Source organism: Leuciscus leuciscus, assembly GCF_965113295.1.
Source record: "Leuciscus leuciscus genome assembly, chromosome: 1".
Taxonomy (NCBI): domain Eukaryota; kingdom Metazoa; phylum Chordata; class Actinopteri; order Cypriniformes; family Leuciscidae; genus Leuciscus; species Leuciscus leuciscus.
This window is the reverse complement of record NC_138725.1, coordinates 11,234,600-11,252,716: the sequence shown is the minus strand read 5'-3', so window position 1 is coordinate 11,252,716 and position 18,117 is coordinate 11,234,600. Positions and strand designations below refer to the sequence as shown.

The 18,117-nt window shown below is 42.1% G+C and overlaps 2 protein-coding genes across 9 annotated transcripts in view; one reads left to right on the top strand and one right to left on the bottom strand.

Moving 5' to 3' along the window:
• The window catches only part of LOC309499294 (serine/threonine-protein kinase Nek1-like), a 128,794-nt gene that overhangs the window by 12,905 nt on the left and 97,772 nt on the right, over window positions 1-18,117 (top strand). The gene's annotated exons all lie outside the window — the stretch shown is intronic.
• LOC309498270 (uncharacterized protein) overlaps window positions 1-18,117 on the bottom strand; it is a 174,192-nt gene that overhangs the window by 119,212 nt on the left and 36,863 nt on the right. For 4 of the 8 annotated variants that reach the window (XM_082168866.1, XM_082168868.1, XM_082168867.1 and 1 more), the window contains exons 7-11: window positions 12,381-12,740; window positions 6,740-6,826; window positions 6,558-6,650; window positions 6,291-6,365; window positions 5,582-5,695 (exon numbers count right to left, since the gene is read on the bottom strand). The exons of 3 other annotated variants lie outside the window; for them this stretch is intronic. In XM_082168866.1, the coding sequence (XP_082024992.1) occupies window positions 5,582-5,695; window positions 6,291-6,365; window positions 6,558-6,650; window positions 6,740-6,826; window positions 12,381-12,740 (729 nt within the window). The remainder of the gene's footprint in view (window positions 1-5,581; window positions 5,696-6,290; window positions 6,366-6,557; window positions 6,651-6,739; window positions 6,827-12,380; window positions 12,741-18,117) is intronic. One more of the 8 variants, XM_082168869.1, reaches the window with a different exon arrangement.

Below are 18,117 nucleotides of genomic sequence, written 5' to 3'. Positions count from 1 at the left end.
AGCCCGATAGTAAGGTTGAGGCTACTATCGGGTGGGATCTCCGCCGGGAAGTCCTCATCATCCACTCTCCTTCCGGTAAGGCTGAGATGGGCCAACAGCACGCACACCTGCCAGGCACTTGTGGACTCCGGGGCCGAGGGAAACTTCATGGACATTCACTTAGCACACAAACTTCACCTTCCCATCTCGTCTCTTCCTCATCAGATCTCGGTCAGTGCTCTCAATGGTCAACAGCTCCCCAACATCTCCCTCTCCACTGGTCCCATAACCCTCATCACCTCTGGCAACCACGTTGAGACTATCCCCTTCCTCCTTATGGACTCCCCTGTCGTCCCAGTGGTGTTGGGTCACCCTTGGCTCGTCAAACACAATCCTCGTGTGGACTGGGGCTCCAACACTATTTCCATGTGGAGCGTGTCCTGTCACGAGTCCTGTCTTGTTTCTGCCTGTCCGTCTGTGTCTGTTTCTGTGTTACAGGAGAAGGCGGCGGATGTATCAAACGTGCCTGCGGAGTATCTGGACCTGAAGGAAGTGTTCAGTAAGTCTCGGGCTGCTTCTCTCCCTCCGCATCGTCCCTATGACTGTGCAATAGATCTAGTGCCAGGTAAGTCTCCGTCTAAAGGCAAACTTTACTCTCTTTCTGTACCAGAGAGGGAGGCCATGGAGAAATATATTTCTGATTCTTTAGCAGCCGGATTCATCCGACCTTCCTCTTCTCCCGCGGGGGCGGGATTCTTTTTTGTGGGTAAGAAGGATGGTTCTCTGCGACCTTGTATTGATTACCGGGAGCTGAACAACATCACGGTAAAGAACACCTACCCTTTGCCGTTGATGTCTTCAGCTTTCGAGAGGTTGCAGGGAGCATCCATTTTCACAAAACTGGATTTACGTAATGCCTATCATTTGGTTCGCATCAGGAAGGGGGATGAATGGAAAACCGCTTTCAATACCCCCAGGGGGCACTTTGAATATTTGGTTATGCCTTTTGGGCTTTCCAACTCCCCAGCGGTTTTTCAGGCACTCGTCAATGACGTGTTGAGAGACATGGTTGATCAGTTCATATATGTCTACCTGGATGACATATTGATTTTTTCTTCGTCTCTCCAGGAACACGTTCAGCACGTCAGACGAGTGCTTCAGAGGCTGCTAGAGAATGGGCTTTTTGTCAAGGCAGAGAAATGCGAATTTCACGCACAATCTGTCTCTTTTTTAGGATACATCGTCTCTTCTGAGGGAATGCGCATGGATCCTGACAAGGTTAAGGCTGTGATGGATTGGCCAAGTCCAGATTCCCGTAAGGCCCTACAGCGGTTTCTGGGGTTCGCCAATTTCTATCGGCGGTTCATTCGCAATTTCAGCCAGCTAGCCGCACCTCTGACTGCCTTGACCTCCCCCAGAACGACGTTCAGGTGGTCGGACACAGCTGAGGCTGTGTTCTCCAACCTCAAGAGTCGCTTCGTTTCGGCTCCCATCCTTGTCGCCCCTGATTCCACACGTCAGTTCGTGGTGGAGGTCGACGCGTCAGAGGTGGGGGTAGGAGCAGTTCTATCTCAGCGCGCGTCCTCAGATGACAAGATGCATCCTTGCGCGTTTTTCTCCCATCGTTTATCACCTGCCGAACGAAACTATGACATTGGTAACAGAGAGTTGTTGGCCGTCAAGTTAGCGTTGGAGGAGTGGCGTCATTGGTTAGAAGGGTCGGGGGTACCTTTTATCGTTTGGACCGATCACAAGAACCTTGAATATATTAGATCTGCCAAAAGACTCAACTCCAGACAGGCTCGGTGAGCACTTTTTTTCGGACGTTTTGACTTTACTCTCTCGTACCGCCCGGGTTCCAAGAACATCAAACCCGATTCATTATCTCGTATTTTTGATCCATCCGAACGCCCGGTTACTCCCGAGTGTATTTTACCCGAGAAAGTAGTTATCTCCACACTCGTATGGGAGGTCGAGTCGAAGGTCAAGACGGCCTTAGAAGGGGTAACGCCTCCGCCCGGTTGCCCACCGAATCGTTTGTTTGTGCCGGAGGGGTCACGGTCCGACGTTATTCGATGGGGTCATTGCTCCAACGTGGCTTGTCATCCAGGAGTAAGTCGCACTAGCTACTTAATTAAGCAACGATTCTGGTGGCCATTAATGGCTCGCGACATTCACGATTTTGTTTTGGCTTGCTCAGTTTGTGCCACCGCTAAGACGTCTAACCGACCTCCTGATGGGTTACTTCGACCGCTGTCTGTCCCTTCAAGACCCTGGTCCCATATAGCGCTAGATTTTGTCACCGCCCTCCCGCCCTCTAATGGCATGACGGTTGTTTTAACCGTAGTGGACCGGTTCTCGAAGGCGGCACATTTCATCCCCTTGCCCAAACTACCCTCAGCCAAGGAGACAGCGGTCACGGTCATTGATCACGTCTTTCGGTTACATGGCCTCCCGATGGACGTGGTTTCTGACAGAGGTTCCCAGTTTGTGTCCAAATTCTGGAAAGAGTTTTGTAGATTATTAGGGGCCACAGTCAGTCTGTCTTCGGGTTATCATCCCCAGAGCAATGGTCAATCTGAGCGAGCCAACCAAGACCTGGAGAGAATGTTGCGATGTTTGGTCTATAAGAATCCTTCGTCCTGGAGTCATCAACTCTCTATGGTTGAGTACGCACATAACTCGTTGCCAGTGTCATCCACGGGCCTCTCTCCGTTTAAGTGTAGCTTAGGATACCAGCCACCTATCTTTCCGAGTCTGGAACCCGAAGTCGCGGTCCCCTCCGCTCACGCCTTCGTCCAGAGGTGTCACCGCACATGGACTAGAGCCCGTGAGACTCTGCTCCAAGTGGGGGCGCGCACCAAGGCTAAAGCCGATCGCCACCGGTCTAGGCCACCCGTATACGTCGCTGGTCAAAAAGTGTGGCTTTCTACTAAGAACATTCCTCTCCGCTCCGTGTCTAATAAGCTTGCCCCTAAATTCATCGGCCCGTTCACTATCACCAAGATTATTAGTCCGGTGACAGTCCGCCTCAACCTTCCTCCAGCGTACAGGAGAATTCATCCCGCCTTTCATGTGTCCAAAATAAAACCCGTGTTTCATTCTCATCTTAATCCGCCTGCCCCGGTTCCTCCCCCGCCGCGACTCGTAGATGGGGAACCTACGTATTCGGTACATCGTATCCTGGACTCGAGACGGAGGGGACGCGGGTTCCAGTACTTGGTGGACTGGGAGGGTTACGGTCCGGAGGAGAGGAGTTGGGTACCTGCTCGAGACATCCTGGATCACTCCCTCATCGATGATTTCAATCGACAGGTAGGGTCGTCTGGGAACGCCAGGAGGCGTTCCTAGGGGGGAGGGTACTGTCACGGTTGGTAGATCCGCTGTCTCATTCTAGTCTGTGTGTTCATGTGTGTGTGTGAGTGTGTGGGTGTGTCTGTTCATTCATTGTTTCATGTGGGCGTTGTCACTGATCATCCTGATCAGCGGCAGCTGATTGTAATTATCACAGCCTATTTAATGCCCTGTCTTTCGTCTTATGTTTGTCAGATCGTTGTTTGATGAATCCCTGTCTGCGTGCCTGCTCCTGTTTATTCCCTCGTGTTTCGCCTGCACTGCACTGCACTGGACTGGATTATTCACCGCCGATCTCACCACGGATTCTTCACCGCCGATCTCACCACGGATTCTTCACCTACACTCTCACTGTGGATCGCCTGTCTCAGCCCCTGTGTCACGCTCTCCTGTTTGCTGTGTTCCTGGCGATCGCATCAAGAAGAATACGTTGTCTGTCATTAACCTTGAGTATTTGTTACCCAATAAATACATTGTGCACTCGCACTTGTTTCCTATCAGTTTGTCGTTACAAAAGCAAGATTTTTAAATCAACAGATAGCATTGTTGCTTTGTTTGTGTTGATTTTGTTTAACATTTTCTGTTTCTTTTGTTTTGTTTAAGTTATCTACATTTGGCTAGAAGTGATGCTCTCTGCTCTTCTTTGCCTTTTGTATCTTCTAATATAGTTTTTTGTATTTTATTTTGTTGATTTCCATTTTGCAAAGAGCCCTACCCTTTGTCTTTGGGTTTATTTTGCAGGTCAGTTATTTTGTGTGGCTTGTTGATTTCTTTGCTACTTCCTATCAAGAGTGGTGACACTCTGGTTTTGTTTCGCACGATCCTTGTTTTGTATGTTTTTGTTGGCCGTTTGATTTGTCTTATTATATTACCTTAAAGGCAGGGTAGGCAGGTTTTTTCTAAACTTTTTTTCCAAATTTGTTTAAACTGTCTTTATATACCAATACATAATTAAAATGTAAGTACTCTGAAAAAGAGAGTATAAAAATTTGTGTCTGTAGTCCTCTCAGAGCGGCAATAAACACAACTACTTATTTCCATTCGAAACGAATGAAATGATTGGATGGGCGACTGTCACTCTCCCTCGCTACCATGGCTACCACCCCTGCTGCTACAGGAGCTGCCCACATGCGCGCACCCGTTTGACTCGAGGAGAGGAAGAGGCACGGAAGCTAGGAAGAATCACAATTATGGCAGAGAAAGGGGGGAGTGAATGAAATAAGTAGCTGTGTTTATTGCGCTCTGAGAGGACTACAGACACTTGATTTTTATACTCTCTTTTTCAGAGTACTTAAATTTTAATTATGTATTGGTATATAAAGACATTTTAAACAAATGTTGATTTTTTTTTTTTTTTTTTTTTTTTTTTTGGAAAAAACCTGCCTACCCTGCTTTTAAACACAACTTTATTCTTTTTCTTTTGTATTTTTCTAGTTTTTTTATTTTTGTTTTGTTGCTTAGTTTATTTTCTTGCAAACTGTTAAAACCAACCCTCTTTCTTTGGCATTTTCTTTACTCTTTTGTTGAATTAATTCATTGTAATTTGAGGGCAAATAGGCCTTGCCAATTTATTTTACAGTTTTGTTAATTCTTATTTTGTGTTTGTTTTTTGTCATTTTAGTTTGTTAAATCAACATGAGGGCAGTTCAGTGCCTTGTTTAATAACTCCGTGTGCATCTCTTCACTAAGATTGCTCTGTTCTTGTGTCACAGGATCTGGGTACCAAAGGCAGGGAGGCCGGCTCTATTCCCTTCTTGTGGTGGTGGTGTGTTATTCACAGTGTGCTGTGTCCATCCGTGGAAAGTGGTGTGTGTGTGTGTGTGAGTGTGTGAAAGGAATGATTTCTCTGCTATAGGCAGATAAGGTCTCTGATAGCCTGACCCTGCTGGTAAGCCCCAGTTAGCTGGTGTTCCTGTGACCTTCGAAGAGCCAAACTCTTATGATGGGCTGTGCTTTGGCTGAGGCCTGATATGTTTTAATGATTGTTTTAAAGTGACTGTATGATTTTTAATAAAGTTAATTGTTTTGTATTGTTACCCATGTCTCTGAGCGTTTATTTGCTGAACGAGCTTGCGTGTCCTTTAGAGACACTCATTTATCTAGGTGGAATTCCCAGAGTTTCGTAGTTTGGCAAATCAGGGCTGATATTATGGTTTGTATATTTTAGAACCCTAACTCCATTAATCTGGTAAAACATGATTTCACAGCTCATATATGTCACTGACTCTTGATGGAAGGAAATACTTACTGTAAATAATATAGAAGAGGTTTAGCAGGAGCGCCATTATAAAGAGGACTATAATCACGACACCTTCAAATCCGGTGTAATTCAGGCTTTTGTCATAGGCAGATTTAAACAGAACTGGAATAAAGGAAGAGAAACAACAACAATTACTAAAATAGAAAAACTAAATATTAATGCAGATCAGAGGAATTATAAAAACCCTTCTCATTTAAACAGATGCTTTTATACACAACATTACGACACAGTCTCTGTCTGATCCTGACCCTTGACCTTTGTGCTGATGATGACCCCTGACCCTGACATGACCCTGACACAACATGACCCCTGACCCTGACATGACCCTGACACAACATGACCCCTGACCCTGACATGACCCTGACACATGCTGAGATGATATTCAGAAGTAGCTTTAGCTTCAGTCTCAGTCACTAGCATGATGTCGACTGTAACAGTTAATGCACTGTTTCCATAATGAACCGGTGTAGATTATAAATGTGTTCAGTCACACAGAGATTCAGCGCTGAACATGTTGATATACTGACAACAACACAACAGTAACACAAGACACTTCACAGTATTAATGTCATGTGTTTAAGATTTCCTGCTGGATATTGAGAATATTACATAATTTAAATGTAATTATTGTTCAACTTTTAATATGCATTAAAGTGTTTATGATAATGACTGTGGATTTACATTTGGATTTATTTACCTGAGTAAAACACAGCTGAGAAAACAATATATTCTGTCAAATAACTGTCAAACAGAATCCATGTTTTAATCTTGCCTGTAAAACAGAAAATATGAAATAATTACATCCACAATATCATTTACATCAGCAACACAATGAAACACAAATGACAATAAAACACTGAACAATTTGTAATGTAAAATTAATTGGTTTTACAGTCAGTTTATGTGAAAAGAATATGTGTATTATAATTCATATACTATATAAATAATAATAATTCAGCCATACCTGTGAACTCATCAGTATATGGAGCCGTCCAGAGCAACATGAGAGGCCTCAGAAAATAAAGAGCAGAACAAGAGACCGACTCAAACACTGATCCTGAAACACAACCACACATTACTGTACATCTACACAGATATATGAATAATCATAATGCATTGATAAACCATCAGTCCTGAAACACTGACCTTCAGAAAAACCCCAGAGGACAAAAGCAAGAAACATAAGAATATTTGGACAGAAGACGAGAAACATCTGAAGACGAAAGACTGTGTCTGAGAGAAGAGACACAATAACACATGATCAGTTAATCAGGAATTATTATATTTAATAATTATTTCAACTTTATCATTATCAGTCATTCAGTTTTATTTAAAACACACATCTCTGTTCTTTCTGGCCATTACATTTGTGACTGAATGGGCCCTATTTTAACCATCTAAGCGCATGGTCTAGACTCTAGAGTGCCTCGCACAAGTGCACTAGTGGCGTGTCCGAATCCACTTTTGCTAGTTTAACGATGGGTAAAATGGTCGGCGCTCCCGGCGCATGGTCTAAAAGGGTCATCTCTATTCTCTTAATGAGTAGCAGGTGTGTTTTGTCACTATTTTCTTAATGAGTAATGGGTGTGTTTTGAAAACCTGACTCAACTTGTTACAGTAGAATAACTAATTTCTTCAGAAAACACAATAAACAAAATCTGAAATCAAATGTTTGGAATCAGGTGAGCCAAACAATAGTCTATAAATCCTCCTTTCCTCTGGTAGAGATTCAAAATTAGGCACTGCATGACGTACATAATTTCAAATCTGTAAATGTCGGAAAAAGTGTGGGCCCACAAGGGCCCTCGCATTCACTGCCCAATGCAAGAAGTAAGGGCGGCTGCATATATGAAAAAAAACAAAAAAAAAAAAAAAACACCTAACCCTAAAAAAATTCTAACAAAAGGTTTCTCAGCTGTTTTTTGTAGTATTAGGTGTCCTTAATAACATACTAAAAGTTTACCAAAGTTTGACCAGTAGAAATTTTCAAGATGGCGTCCAAGATGGGCAGGAAGCCCTTAAAATGTCCTAACTCCTTCATTATTTGACCTAGCCAAGTAATCTTGGTGTCTAACCCTATGTTTTCTGGGTCTATGAATCCATTGGACTTGTCTAAATTGCACTGACATGATTACATACTTATGGAATACATGATTTTGTGAGATTACTGTAAGGTTTTATCTTTGTTTGGGAACTCCTACTCAGTACGTGTTTTTGGACACATACCTTCTTTCTTTTTTTTTTTTTTTTGCTAAAACACAGACTTGACATTCAATGTAAAAGTTATTGCACCCAAAAGTAACTTAAATTAGAGTTGTATAACTTTTGATCATAAACAACTATTAGCCCGAACAGAGAACTGTGTGTGAACCTTCTAAAATGGTCACTCATATCAATTTGAATAAGGTAGTACATATGTAATGCATCCTCTATAGATGTTTTTGAGTATAAAGGTGGCATTATACTAAACCTCAGGTTTAGTAAAATTCAGGTAAACCTTCAGACTTGAACCGTGGGTTTCTTCAGCTGTTACTTCCTCGTCCCAAAGAAGGATGGGTCCGCACCCCGTTTTGGACCTTTGTCGTCTGATTTTTTTCCTTTACAAAGGGAAGTTCAAGATGCTGACGTTGAAAACTATCCTCGCGCAGATTCGAACAGGGGACTGGTTCGTCACCGTGAACCTGAAGGATGCCTATTACCACATCCAGGTCATTCCACGGCACAGGAAGTTCCTCCGGTTCGCCTTTGGGGAAAAGACGTATCAGTATCGGGTCCTTCCATTTGGTCTAGCTCTGGCTCCGCGGACGTTTTCCAAGTGCATGGATGCAGCTCTGGCCCCCTAGAGGATCCAGGGCATCAGTGTGCTAAATTATCAAGATGATTATCAAGACATTCCAGAAAGTCCATACAGGGACGTCCTCCTCCACCACCTCCGGTCTCTTGGTCTCAGGTTGAATGTTCAGAACATAACTCCTTCTCAGCAGACCACTTTCCTGGGTGTCCAACTCGACTCTCTCTCGATGCAGGCCCGACTGGTCCCTGCTCGAGTTTCCAGTCTCTGTGCGTGCTTGGCCCGTTTCAGGCTCAGCCATCATGTATCGGTGGGCATATGTCGCAGGCTTCTGGGGCTCATGGCAGCAGCCTCTCCTGTGCTGTCCTTGGGTCTCCTTCATATGACACCATTCCTGTGGTGGATGAAACTCAGGGGCATCCGTCATTCTTGGTCTGCCTTCTGCCTGCAGTTGCCTTTGCGCTCTTTGGAGGTGGAGAGACTCCTCCTTTTTACTTCAGGGGGTCAAGATTTGTGTAGTTTGCCATTGCCAGGTTGTCACAACGGACGCCTCTTTGACTATTTGGGGTGCAGACTTTGAGGGCAGACCGGCGGGCGGTGTTTGGATGGGCGAGCTTCTCTCGTGGCACATAAATTGCCTCGAGTTGCAAGCCATCTCTCTGGCCCTGGATCATTTTCTCCCTGCCCTGATAGGCTGTCATGTCATTGTCAGGACGGACAACATGGCAGTGGTGTCCCATGTAAATTGCCAGGGAGGCTCGCGGTCGCGCACCCTCGACAGGCATGCGCACCGCCTCCTCCTTTGGGCTCAAGACAGGTTTCTTTCGCTGAGAGCAGTTCACGTTCCAGGGGACCTGAACGTCGCAGTGGACTTTCTGTCGAGACAGAAGGTCAAGTCGGGGGAGTGGATGTTGCTTCGCCAAACAGTGACTCAAATGTTCAGCATGTTCGGCGAGGCGGACCTCTTTGCATTGCAGAGCTCGACACAGTGCCTCCTGTGGTTTTCCCTGTCTCATCTGATGCCTCTGGGGATAGATGCCTTTGCTCATCCGTGGCCAGAGTTAAAGGATAAGTTCACTTTTAAAAAAACTTTTGCTGATAATTTACTCACCCCCATGTCATCCAAGATGTCCATATCCGTCTTTCTTCAGTCGAAAAGAAATTAAGGTTTTTGATGAAAACATTCCAGGATTTTCCCCCATATAATGGATTCCAATGGGACCCAAACGGTTCAAGGTCCAAATGACAGATTCATGTGTGTTACCATGATGGTGTTTAATGTTTGTGTAAATGACACTGTGCACCTTCTAAATATATTAGTATTAACTTTCTTGTGGAAGAACTACTTGTGATGAGCTTTGATTAATATCTTGAAAATCTGAGATTTTTTTCAGATATAAATTGGTAAAATTATACATCAGAAAGTAGAGAGGGATGAAAACACCAACAATGTGGTTTAGTCTTATGGCCAAGATTTAAAAACCACTGAAATCGGAGAATGATCAGAAATTAAGATGTTGTGATAGTCTGTGGAGCTCACGTTAAAGGAGAACTCCGGTCAATTTTAACATTGAGCTCATTTTTTTGTACATTTTGGAGTGCTGTCAATACAGAGAACAACGACAAAAATCCAGACATCCCAAGTCTCCCGGAAGTTCCGGGAGTCTCCCGCATATTGATAGCGGCTCCCTGATGCCCGCAAATCAGTTAAAATCTCCCGGAAGCAAGAGCGCGCAAGCATAGCGCACGCACGGCAGAGAGAGGGAGCGAGAGACCTTGCGTGTGTGCGCTAGTGTGCGTGTGTGCCTCAGGAAAATCGGTGTTGCCTACACCGAGTTATTCTATTTTAAAAATTTGCACCCTGTTGACTTCAATGGGGCAAGTTTTAAACCTGCTTTTAGCCTCTTAACATCCTTGATGTGTCATTACAAGTGCACAGGAAATGTGAGTGAATCCTTCAGAGTGAACACGAGTGAATCTGACTGCAGTAGATGTGAAAGATATGTATAAAAATGATGTTATTTAAGCCAGCGCAAATACCTGTGTTTACATGCTGTTTTCTGTTTCTGGCTTAAATAACATCATTTTTATCCATTTCTTTCACATCTACTGCAGTCAGATTCACTCGTGTTCACTCTGAAGGAATCACTCACATGACCTGTGCACTTGTAATGACACATCAAGGATGTTAAGAGGCTAAAAGCAGGTTTAAAACTTGCCCCATTGAAGTCAACTTTTCGGGGTTCGAAACACCCCCCTTCCACCCCCCTTTCCGAAACAAAGTGAGAACACGCATCCCAAAAAGTCACTGAGGGGTTGCCGGACCATCGGAACAGCGAAACTACAGCTAAAAAGCCCTAGCTCCCTCTCCAATCACTTGAACAAGTACTTATGAACAAAAAAAACGGTCATATAAATTTCCCAGTCTGAGTAATGGTAGTTAAAGATGGTATGTAATGGTAGTTAACCGTTAAATAAAGTCACATACCAGAGCGTGTTATGCCAGCATACATATATAAATGCTTTTCAAGACAGCGTCTCGATGAAGGCCTCAGTCTCCTCGGGCGAGGAAAATACCTTGTCAGTGGTACCATGAGTGACGCGCAGTTTTGACGGTTAAATGAAGCCACTTCTCACACCGGCTTCTCGAAGATGCTTCCTGACATCATTGAATGCCTGCCGCTGCTTCATTATTTCAGCTGGAAGATTGGGAAAGATGTGTATCGACCTGCCTTTTTAGTGCAGAGGAAACTATTGACGAGCCAGTTGAAGTATTTTTCCCTTCATTTGAAAGTGATGAATCAGGGCTATCATCACACGCGGCCACGCTTCTTCTTCAGAAAGTTGCCTCCCCAGACGATGAGCTTGATCCACTTCCAACGGCTTTGAGAAGTTGCTAGTACCCAGCAGGTCTGGAATAAACTTTTTTCAGAAATTCCGTGGGGCGTCCATTCTCCATCTTCTCAGGTAAGACGACGAATTTAATGTTTTGCTAATGTTAATCACTTTCTCACAGTAAGCCACTCTGATTGTACTTTTGCGCACTTCTGCTCGACGAGGGAAAGGCGATGGTCATAATCGGCAGTTGCATTCTCCACCTCCTTAATTTTGTCCCCAAGGCACACTTAAGATTGCTTGAGTGGACACCAAAGATTCTTCCAGAAGATCAAATCAATCAGTCATCGTTTTGTTCATATTCTGTATTGCCAGAAGAATACTGGTAGATTCCGCGTCAGCTTTGCCACTCGACCCTGAGGATCTCCGACTGTGACTGAGCAGGGGATTCATTCAATGCTTTATCCAACTTCTTTCCCCTTTCATCTTTTGGCTTAGTCATTATACAGCTCTTCAACAAACACAATTATAAAGTAATGCAGGTGGAAAAAAACCCCAGAGAAATTAAAACAATAATTGGAAATATGGAGAGGAGCTTAGCAGAACATGTCTACCCCCCCACCCCCCAATATTAATCTTTTACATTGTAATCCTTTTATTTGTAATAATTGTCTAGTTTGTTTGCTGCTGCTGCTGTGTGTAATAAGCAGAATGGGTGTATGTAATAAGCAGAGAGTGTGTGTGTGTGTAGTAAGCAGAGTGTGTTGTTTTGTGGAGGCTCATATTGAATAAATAAAAATATTGTGTCATTGACTTTAGACCAGGTTTCAGTTGGTAAATGGCTCAGTCTATTTCAGTTCCTCAAAATAGCAATGCGCCAATAATGAGCCTGAACACACACCTGGTTCTCAGACCAGCAGCCTATGAGTAAACAGATGGGCACAAATGCATTTGCTATTTTAACAACGTGGCACAGGACGTGAAAATGAAAACTGCGTCAGGCTGAAACTAGCAAAACACACTTGCGTCGCGCTTGGTGCTGCATTGCGCCAGGTGTATGTTAGGGCCCAATGTATCAAACTCAAACTGTTTTGGAAACACACATGTAACATTATAAATAACTGAACTAAGGAGAGTAGCTCTTTTTTTCTGTTGACTTACCTAGTAGTCTCAGTACCACATTTATATTGGTTGAAAACTGCCAGTAATTCTGAGATAAGCCACTGTGAACTGTACATGTGTATTGTCCTTCATCTCCAGCTCTCAGATTGTCCAGACGGAGGGAGAAGTTTCTGTGTTGAATCTGATCAGTAAAGAAATGAGCTCTATCTTGATAATCCTTGTGCTGTTTCTTTGCTCGACTCTCACCATGTCGATACCGATGAACCCGAGTCTCTGAGTCTGTTCTTCTCCATTCCACTTTCAGACCCTCCATTAATAAAGATTCATTAGCATAACAGGGCAGAATCACTGAAGATCCCAGAGGAACAGGTGTATGAAAAGAAGGTTCCACAATTAATCCTGAAATTGAAAAAAAAAATATGTGAAAGGTCAAGTGGAAAAAGGGAGACCTATTTTGTGTAAAAAAAAAAAAAAAAAAAAACCCAACAACCTTTAAACAGACCTAAATAATTGCACTTTAAAAGCCCAAACATTTATTAAAGGTTAAGCACAGAAGGTTACGTTTGTTGTAACTTCTGATTTTACAGCAGTGAGAGAACTGAGGTCTGATCCGCTCACCATCCACTCATACTAACTTATTGCACACACAAATTACTTAAAGCTGCCGTCGGCAAAATTTTTTTGATCATATTCAGTGTAATCGACACTATAATCCGACAGAACAACATAAATAAGGTGGTTTTAGAAAAAAACCCGAGCTTCTAACTCCACCTGGAGCGTGTTATTTGTTTTGCAAAAATCCAGCGCTCCCGCTTCATCAGGTCCAATCAGCGCAGGGGGGTGTGAGATCTAACTGTCAATCACAGGTCGTGCACATGCCACAGATCCCCCCCCTCACTCGCGCACGTTAATATCACATGCACACGCCACGCCTGAAGTTCGCCTGGAGATTGTATGAAGCGTGATGGCGGAGAGAAAATCTACTAACAAGCTTCCAATTCCTCGGTTATTGCTATCTATGGATAGATTAGCCAGGGCAGCCTACCTCCGAGTCCATGGTGTTGATAGATGCTGAAGAGACGGACGCGTTCACAGAAAATCAGGTACACACGCACAGTGACGCACTGACGAGCACGACCTCGATGGGAGGGTGCTCGCTGGTAGTGGGGAGGGGCATGAGAGTTGTAAACATTCAAAATTTTGGCTAATCAACCCAATCTGCCAGACTTGCCGACGGCAGCTTTAACATTTCCTCAAGTTTCTTGAATCTGATTGGCTAGCTTTGCACAACAGTAAAGGACACACAGGTGTTTGTTAATCAACCCGTCTGAGAAAATCACCATCAAGTGCTTTTAAGAAGAAATAATCACTGGATTAGGATAATGTAAAGTTTGTTAGGATAATGAAATCAAATCTGTGAAATATAATCAGAGTTTGTTCAAGGCACTTTATTAAACTAGATATCCACAGCAAGATCTTCATAATTTGCTTAGTTTTCTGAAATATATACTTATTTTCTGTTCTGAACTTGTGATATTTTTTACTCAAGTCTCTAAACATTTTCTATTTTTCCTGTGTGTTCTTTGTCCAACCATTCATGAAGAACTCAACTTTTAAAGTGCTTTACTGTAAAAGATACGGTAGTAATATTTTAGGTTTTATGGCATTGAACTTATTAAAAAAAATGTATTAAACATTTGTATTACCAACCAATTTGTCATAAAAGTTATTATTGAGAATTACCCGATGTTTAGATATTGATGTTTTATTGAAAATAGTAAAGTCTGAAGTCACCATTATGGGGATGAGTGTTTGCTTTAGTTGGGCTCTTTACTCTTAATTTTCTAACTTTAGATTTTCTCTGACTGCTTTATCTGTGTGTTTATAAAACACATTCATTATGGCATGATCAGAGAGAAAATCTGATCAGGTGATGTTGGCTATTTATTGATGATGACATAATCATCATGTAGTGGCCTAATTCACTGATTTCACAAAGAGTCTTATCTTTCATTGTAAGAGAAATGTTTAATACTAATATATTTAACGTTTTTTTGAATAGCTCTGTGACCCTACCGAATGTGAGCCAGCAGTGACAAACAGATCATCCGAAGAACTTTAAAACACGGGGTGTACAATGTTTATCTTATTTAAATATCAATATTTGCTGTCATCAGAAAAGAGGCCTTTGGTCCACTGTGCTTTATTAAATCCAGAGTCAACGCAGGCGTCGACCAGGACATTTCCAGAGCACTTCATGCTTCCTTCATTTTCCAGCAGGATTTGCACCTGCCCACACTGCCAAAAGAACCAAAACCTGGTTCAATGACCATGGTATCACTGTGTAATTACTGTGTGATTTCATGTAATATTCTAATTTTCTGGGATTTTGATTTCGTGGGTTTCATAAGCTGTAAGCCATAATCATCAAAATTATAACAAATAAAGGCTTGAAATATCTCACTTTTCATGTAATGAGTCTATATAATATATTAGTTTCACCTGTTAAGTTGAATTCTTGAAATAAATCAACTGTTTGATGATATTCAAATTTTATGACCAGCACCTGTATATTTGAGGCATTATAAGAGAATAAATTGCATGTTTACTTAACAACAAAAAAGGTTTTGAACTATTGTACGATTTAGACCGACACAGACAAGAAGAATCAGCGTATATGCTGAATCTTGATGTCTGTATGTGTCTGAGAGACACAGTAGTTCAAACCTTTATTGTGCACAATGTTTATAAAATTCTTCAGATTATCACAACACTGATGGATCACAATCAATAGAATCATAGGGCTACTACAATCAATAATGTAAATTAATAACCCACATAATGGGCTTAAAGATAAGACTCTATATGAGATCAATGAATCAGGCCACTACACGATGATTATGTCATCATCAACACAACCAACATCACCTGATTCATTTTCTCTCTGATTTTCTTGCCATGTAAACACAAAGTTACAACAGCCAAAGATAAACTACTGTTAGAAAGTCAAGGGTGATGGTGACTTCAAATGAAACAATAAATCATCAACATCTAAACCTCTGTTAATTCTCGAACAGAGGTGTAAAGTCCAGGTTCAGAAAGTAAAAGTCCTCAGTATTTTGTTCCAATCACCCGGATTTGCTAACTAGCACCGTTTTTCAGCCAGGAGACAGAACTAATTAGTGAAATCAGCTGGTTGGGTTCATGGGTGGAATAAACTTATGGCAGGACTTTTACTTTCTGATCCCTGGACTATACACCTCTGGACCCCAGTGCTCCCACTACAATCCTCCCTCCTTTAACTAGTACTAATGAAAAGGTAATTCCTAATATCAGAAATAGACATTGTTACTAATAAAAAGTTCATTCTTAATATCAAGAATTCACATTTTAAATAGTACAAATTTATAAATAGCTTTTATTCATTCACAGGATGCATTTTTGATATCAAGAATTAAATTGTTAATAACAATTGCCATAACATGTCACTGTGTTTTATATGATAAAAGCAATCCTTGATACTTGATGGTTATTATTTACTGAGGGATGTGCATCCATATTGACCAGTATGTGCAGCCAATCAACATTTTAAATGCAATATAGCCTATAAATCAATAGTCAATGTTAATACATTGCTTTCCATCTTGCATTATTGCAGAGTTGTAACTAAACCTTGTCTTAGAAACTAGATAATCATTGTCTTGTTTTAAAAGTATGTGCACCTATAATGAGGAGTGCCATCACGCCGTGCGCTTTTCATTTCGCGCATATACTGTAGCCCCTTTCACACCGCCAGCGACAAAGCGACATGATCCCATTCATTTCAATGGAGCACTGGTGACTTCCAGCGAAACCTTTGGCGACAGAATGTGGGCATGTCAAGCGATGCGAGACATGACAAAAGTTTAGAAATTTCAACTTCATGCAAATGAGAAGCGATTTTCGCGAGCGACAACCAATGAAGACTTTCAGTGGAGCTCAGCTCACATCACCGTCTCGAGTGCAGGCAAGACAGAAGAGTTCAAAGGGGTAGGATCTCCAGACTTTCATATGCTGCTCAATCGCTCCATGTGTATAACAACACTATCAAAAGTATTGACAAAATGTTATTTAAATTCATATGTAAAAATGGTATACATTATATCAAGAAATCTGTTGTTTTAAATTCTTATTTAGATGGTGGCCTCAATATGTTAGACTTTTGTACATTAAATAATACTCTTACAATTATTTGGGCCAAAAACTTTCTCAAAAATCCTACCTCTGTTTGGAACTTCATTCCACATTATATTTTCTCCAAATTTGGTGGTTTTAATTTTTTATTGCTTTGTAATTATAATGTTGAAAAAATACCAGCTGTATTATCTAAATTTCATAAGCAGACCCTTCTCGCCTGGTCTCTGTTATACAAACACAACTTTTCTCCTCATAAATATTTTATATGGAATAACCCTGATATTCTGTATAAAAACAAATCTCTTTTCTTCCAGCGCTGGTTTGAGGCTGATGTTTTGCTTGTAAGTCAGTTGTTTAATGCACATGGCCATTTATTAAATTATGAAGAATTTCATAATAGTTTTAACATTCCCATTACCCCTAAAGATTTTGCTATTGTTTTTGATGCTATACCATCTGGAGTTATTGGATTGTTTCAACATATCCCCTATCCCTCTGTAAGACTGGAAATACTGGTTGAGGCCTGGTCTAATGAGACAAAAGGGCCCTGCTGACTAATTAACATTCAACCTCCCCATACAACCTCACATCCTCTCAGAAACAACTAAGAACTCACACAAGAACATGGTTTAAATGTGAATGTTTATCATTGACTGTTATGTTTTTGGTGTCAATTGAAATGTCTCAAAGTGAGTGGTACAGATATCTCTTATCCAGCTAGATAAAATAAAAGGAAATAAGGTTTATAGAAGCTTAGAGAAAATTGGTTTAGAGATAAGGCCAGATAATGCCACCACCCTCTTGTTGGTTGGAAGCCATTTGAGGGTGGTCTTCCCCATCCCCCATGTCACCTGGTCAAACAGGATAAAGGAAGGTGTGCTCTGGGTCTCTGGGCTCTTTTTTGCTGGACAGGAATTGAATAGGTGGTCTCGATCTCAGTCTCGTTCTCTCTCTCTCTCTCTCTCTCTCTCTCTCTCTCTCTCTCTCTCTCTCTCTCTCTCTCTCTCTCTCTCTCTCTCTCTCTCTCTCTCTCTCTCACTTCCAGTGTGTGTGTGAGCGTGACTGGAGGGCTTGTGAGTGAGTGAAGCTGGTTTCTATTTTTTCCCCTTGCTGTTTTTCTGGTCTTTTCTATCTAGTCTTTTTGGTTCTTTGTTGGGCCGCATGCTGTCCTCTTTATCAGGGAAGCATGTCGGCCCCATGCATGCAGGTTTTGAGTTCACTCACGTGGGCGTAATGCGATTAAAGTTGCCGCCGCGGTGAGTGTGGAGGAATGCTGTCTTGCCATTGGTGAGGTTGTGGGGCATGAGAGCGTGTAGTAGAATAGTGCCATTGTGGTGTTTCTTAATAGCGTAGATAAAGTCAATGAAGTAGTCGAACACAGAATAGTCATTGGTGGTGATTTTGTCTCTGTTCTTCCTCTTTCATTGCCAGCTAAGAGAGTCACTTTGTCAAATGTTCCACCTTTCGTAAGTGATGAAATTTTGACAAGCTTTATCCCGATATGGAAAATTGGTATCTCCGATTAAAAAGATCCCAATCAATAGCGGATCACCTCTGTTGAAACAGATTGTTTCGTTCAGGCGATTCGCGTATATGATTA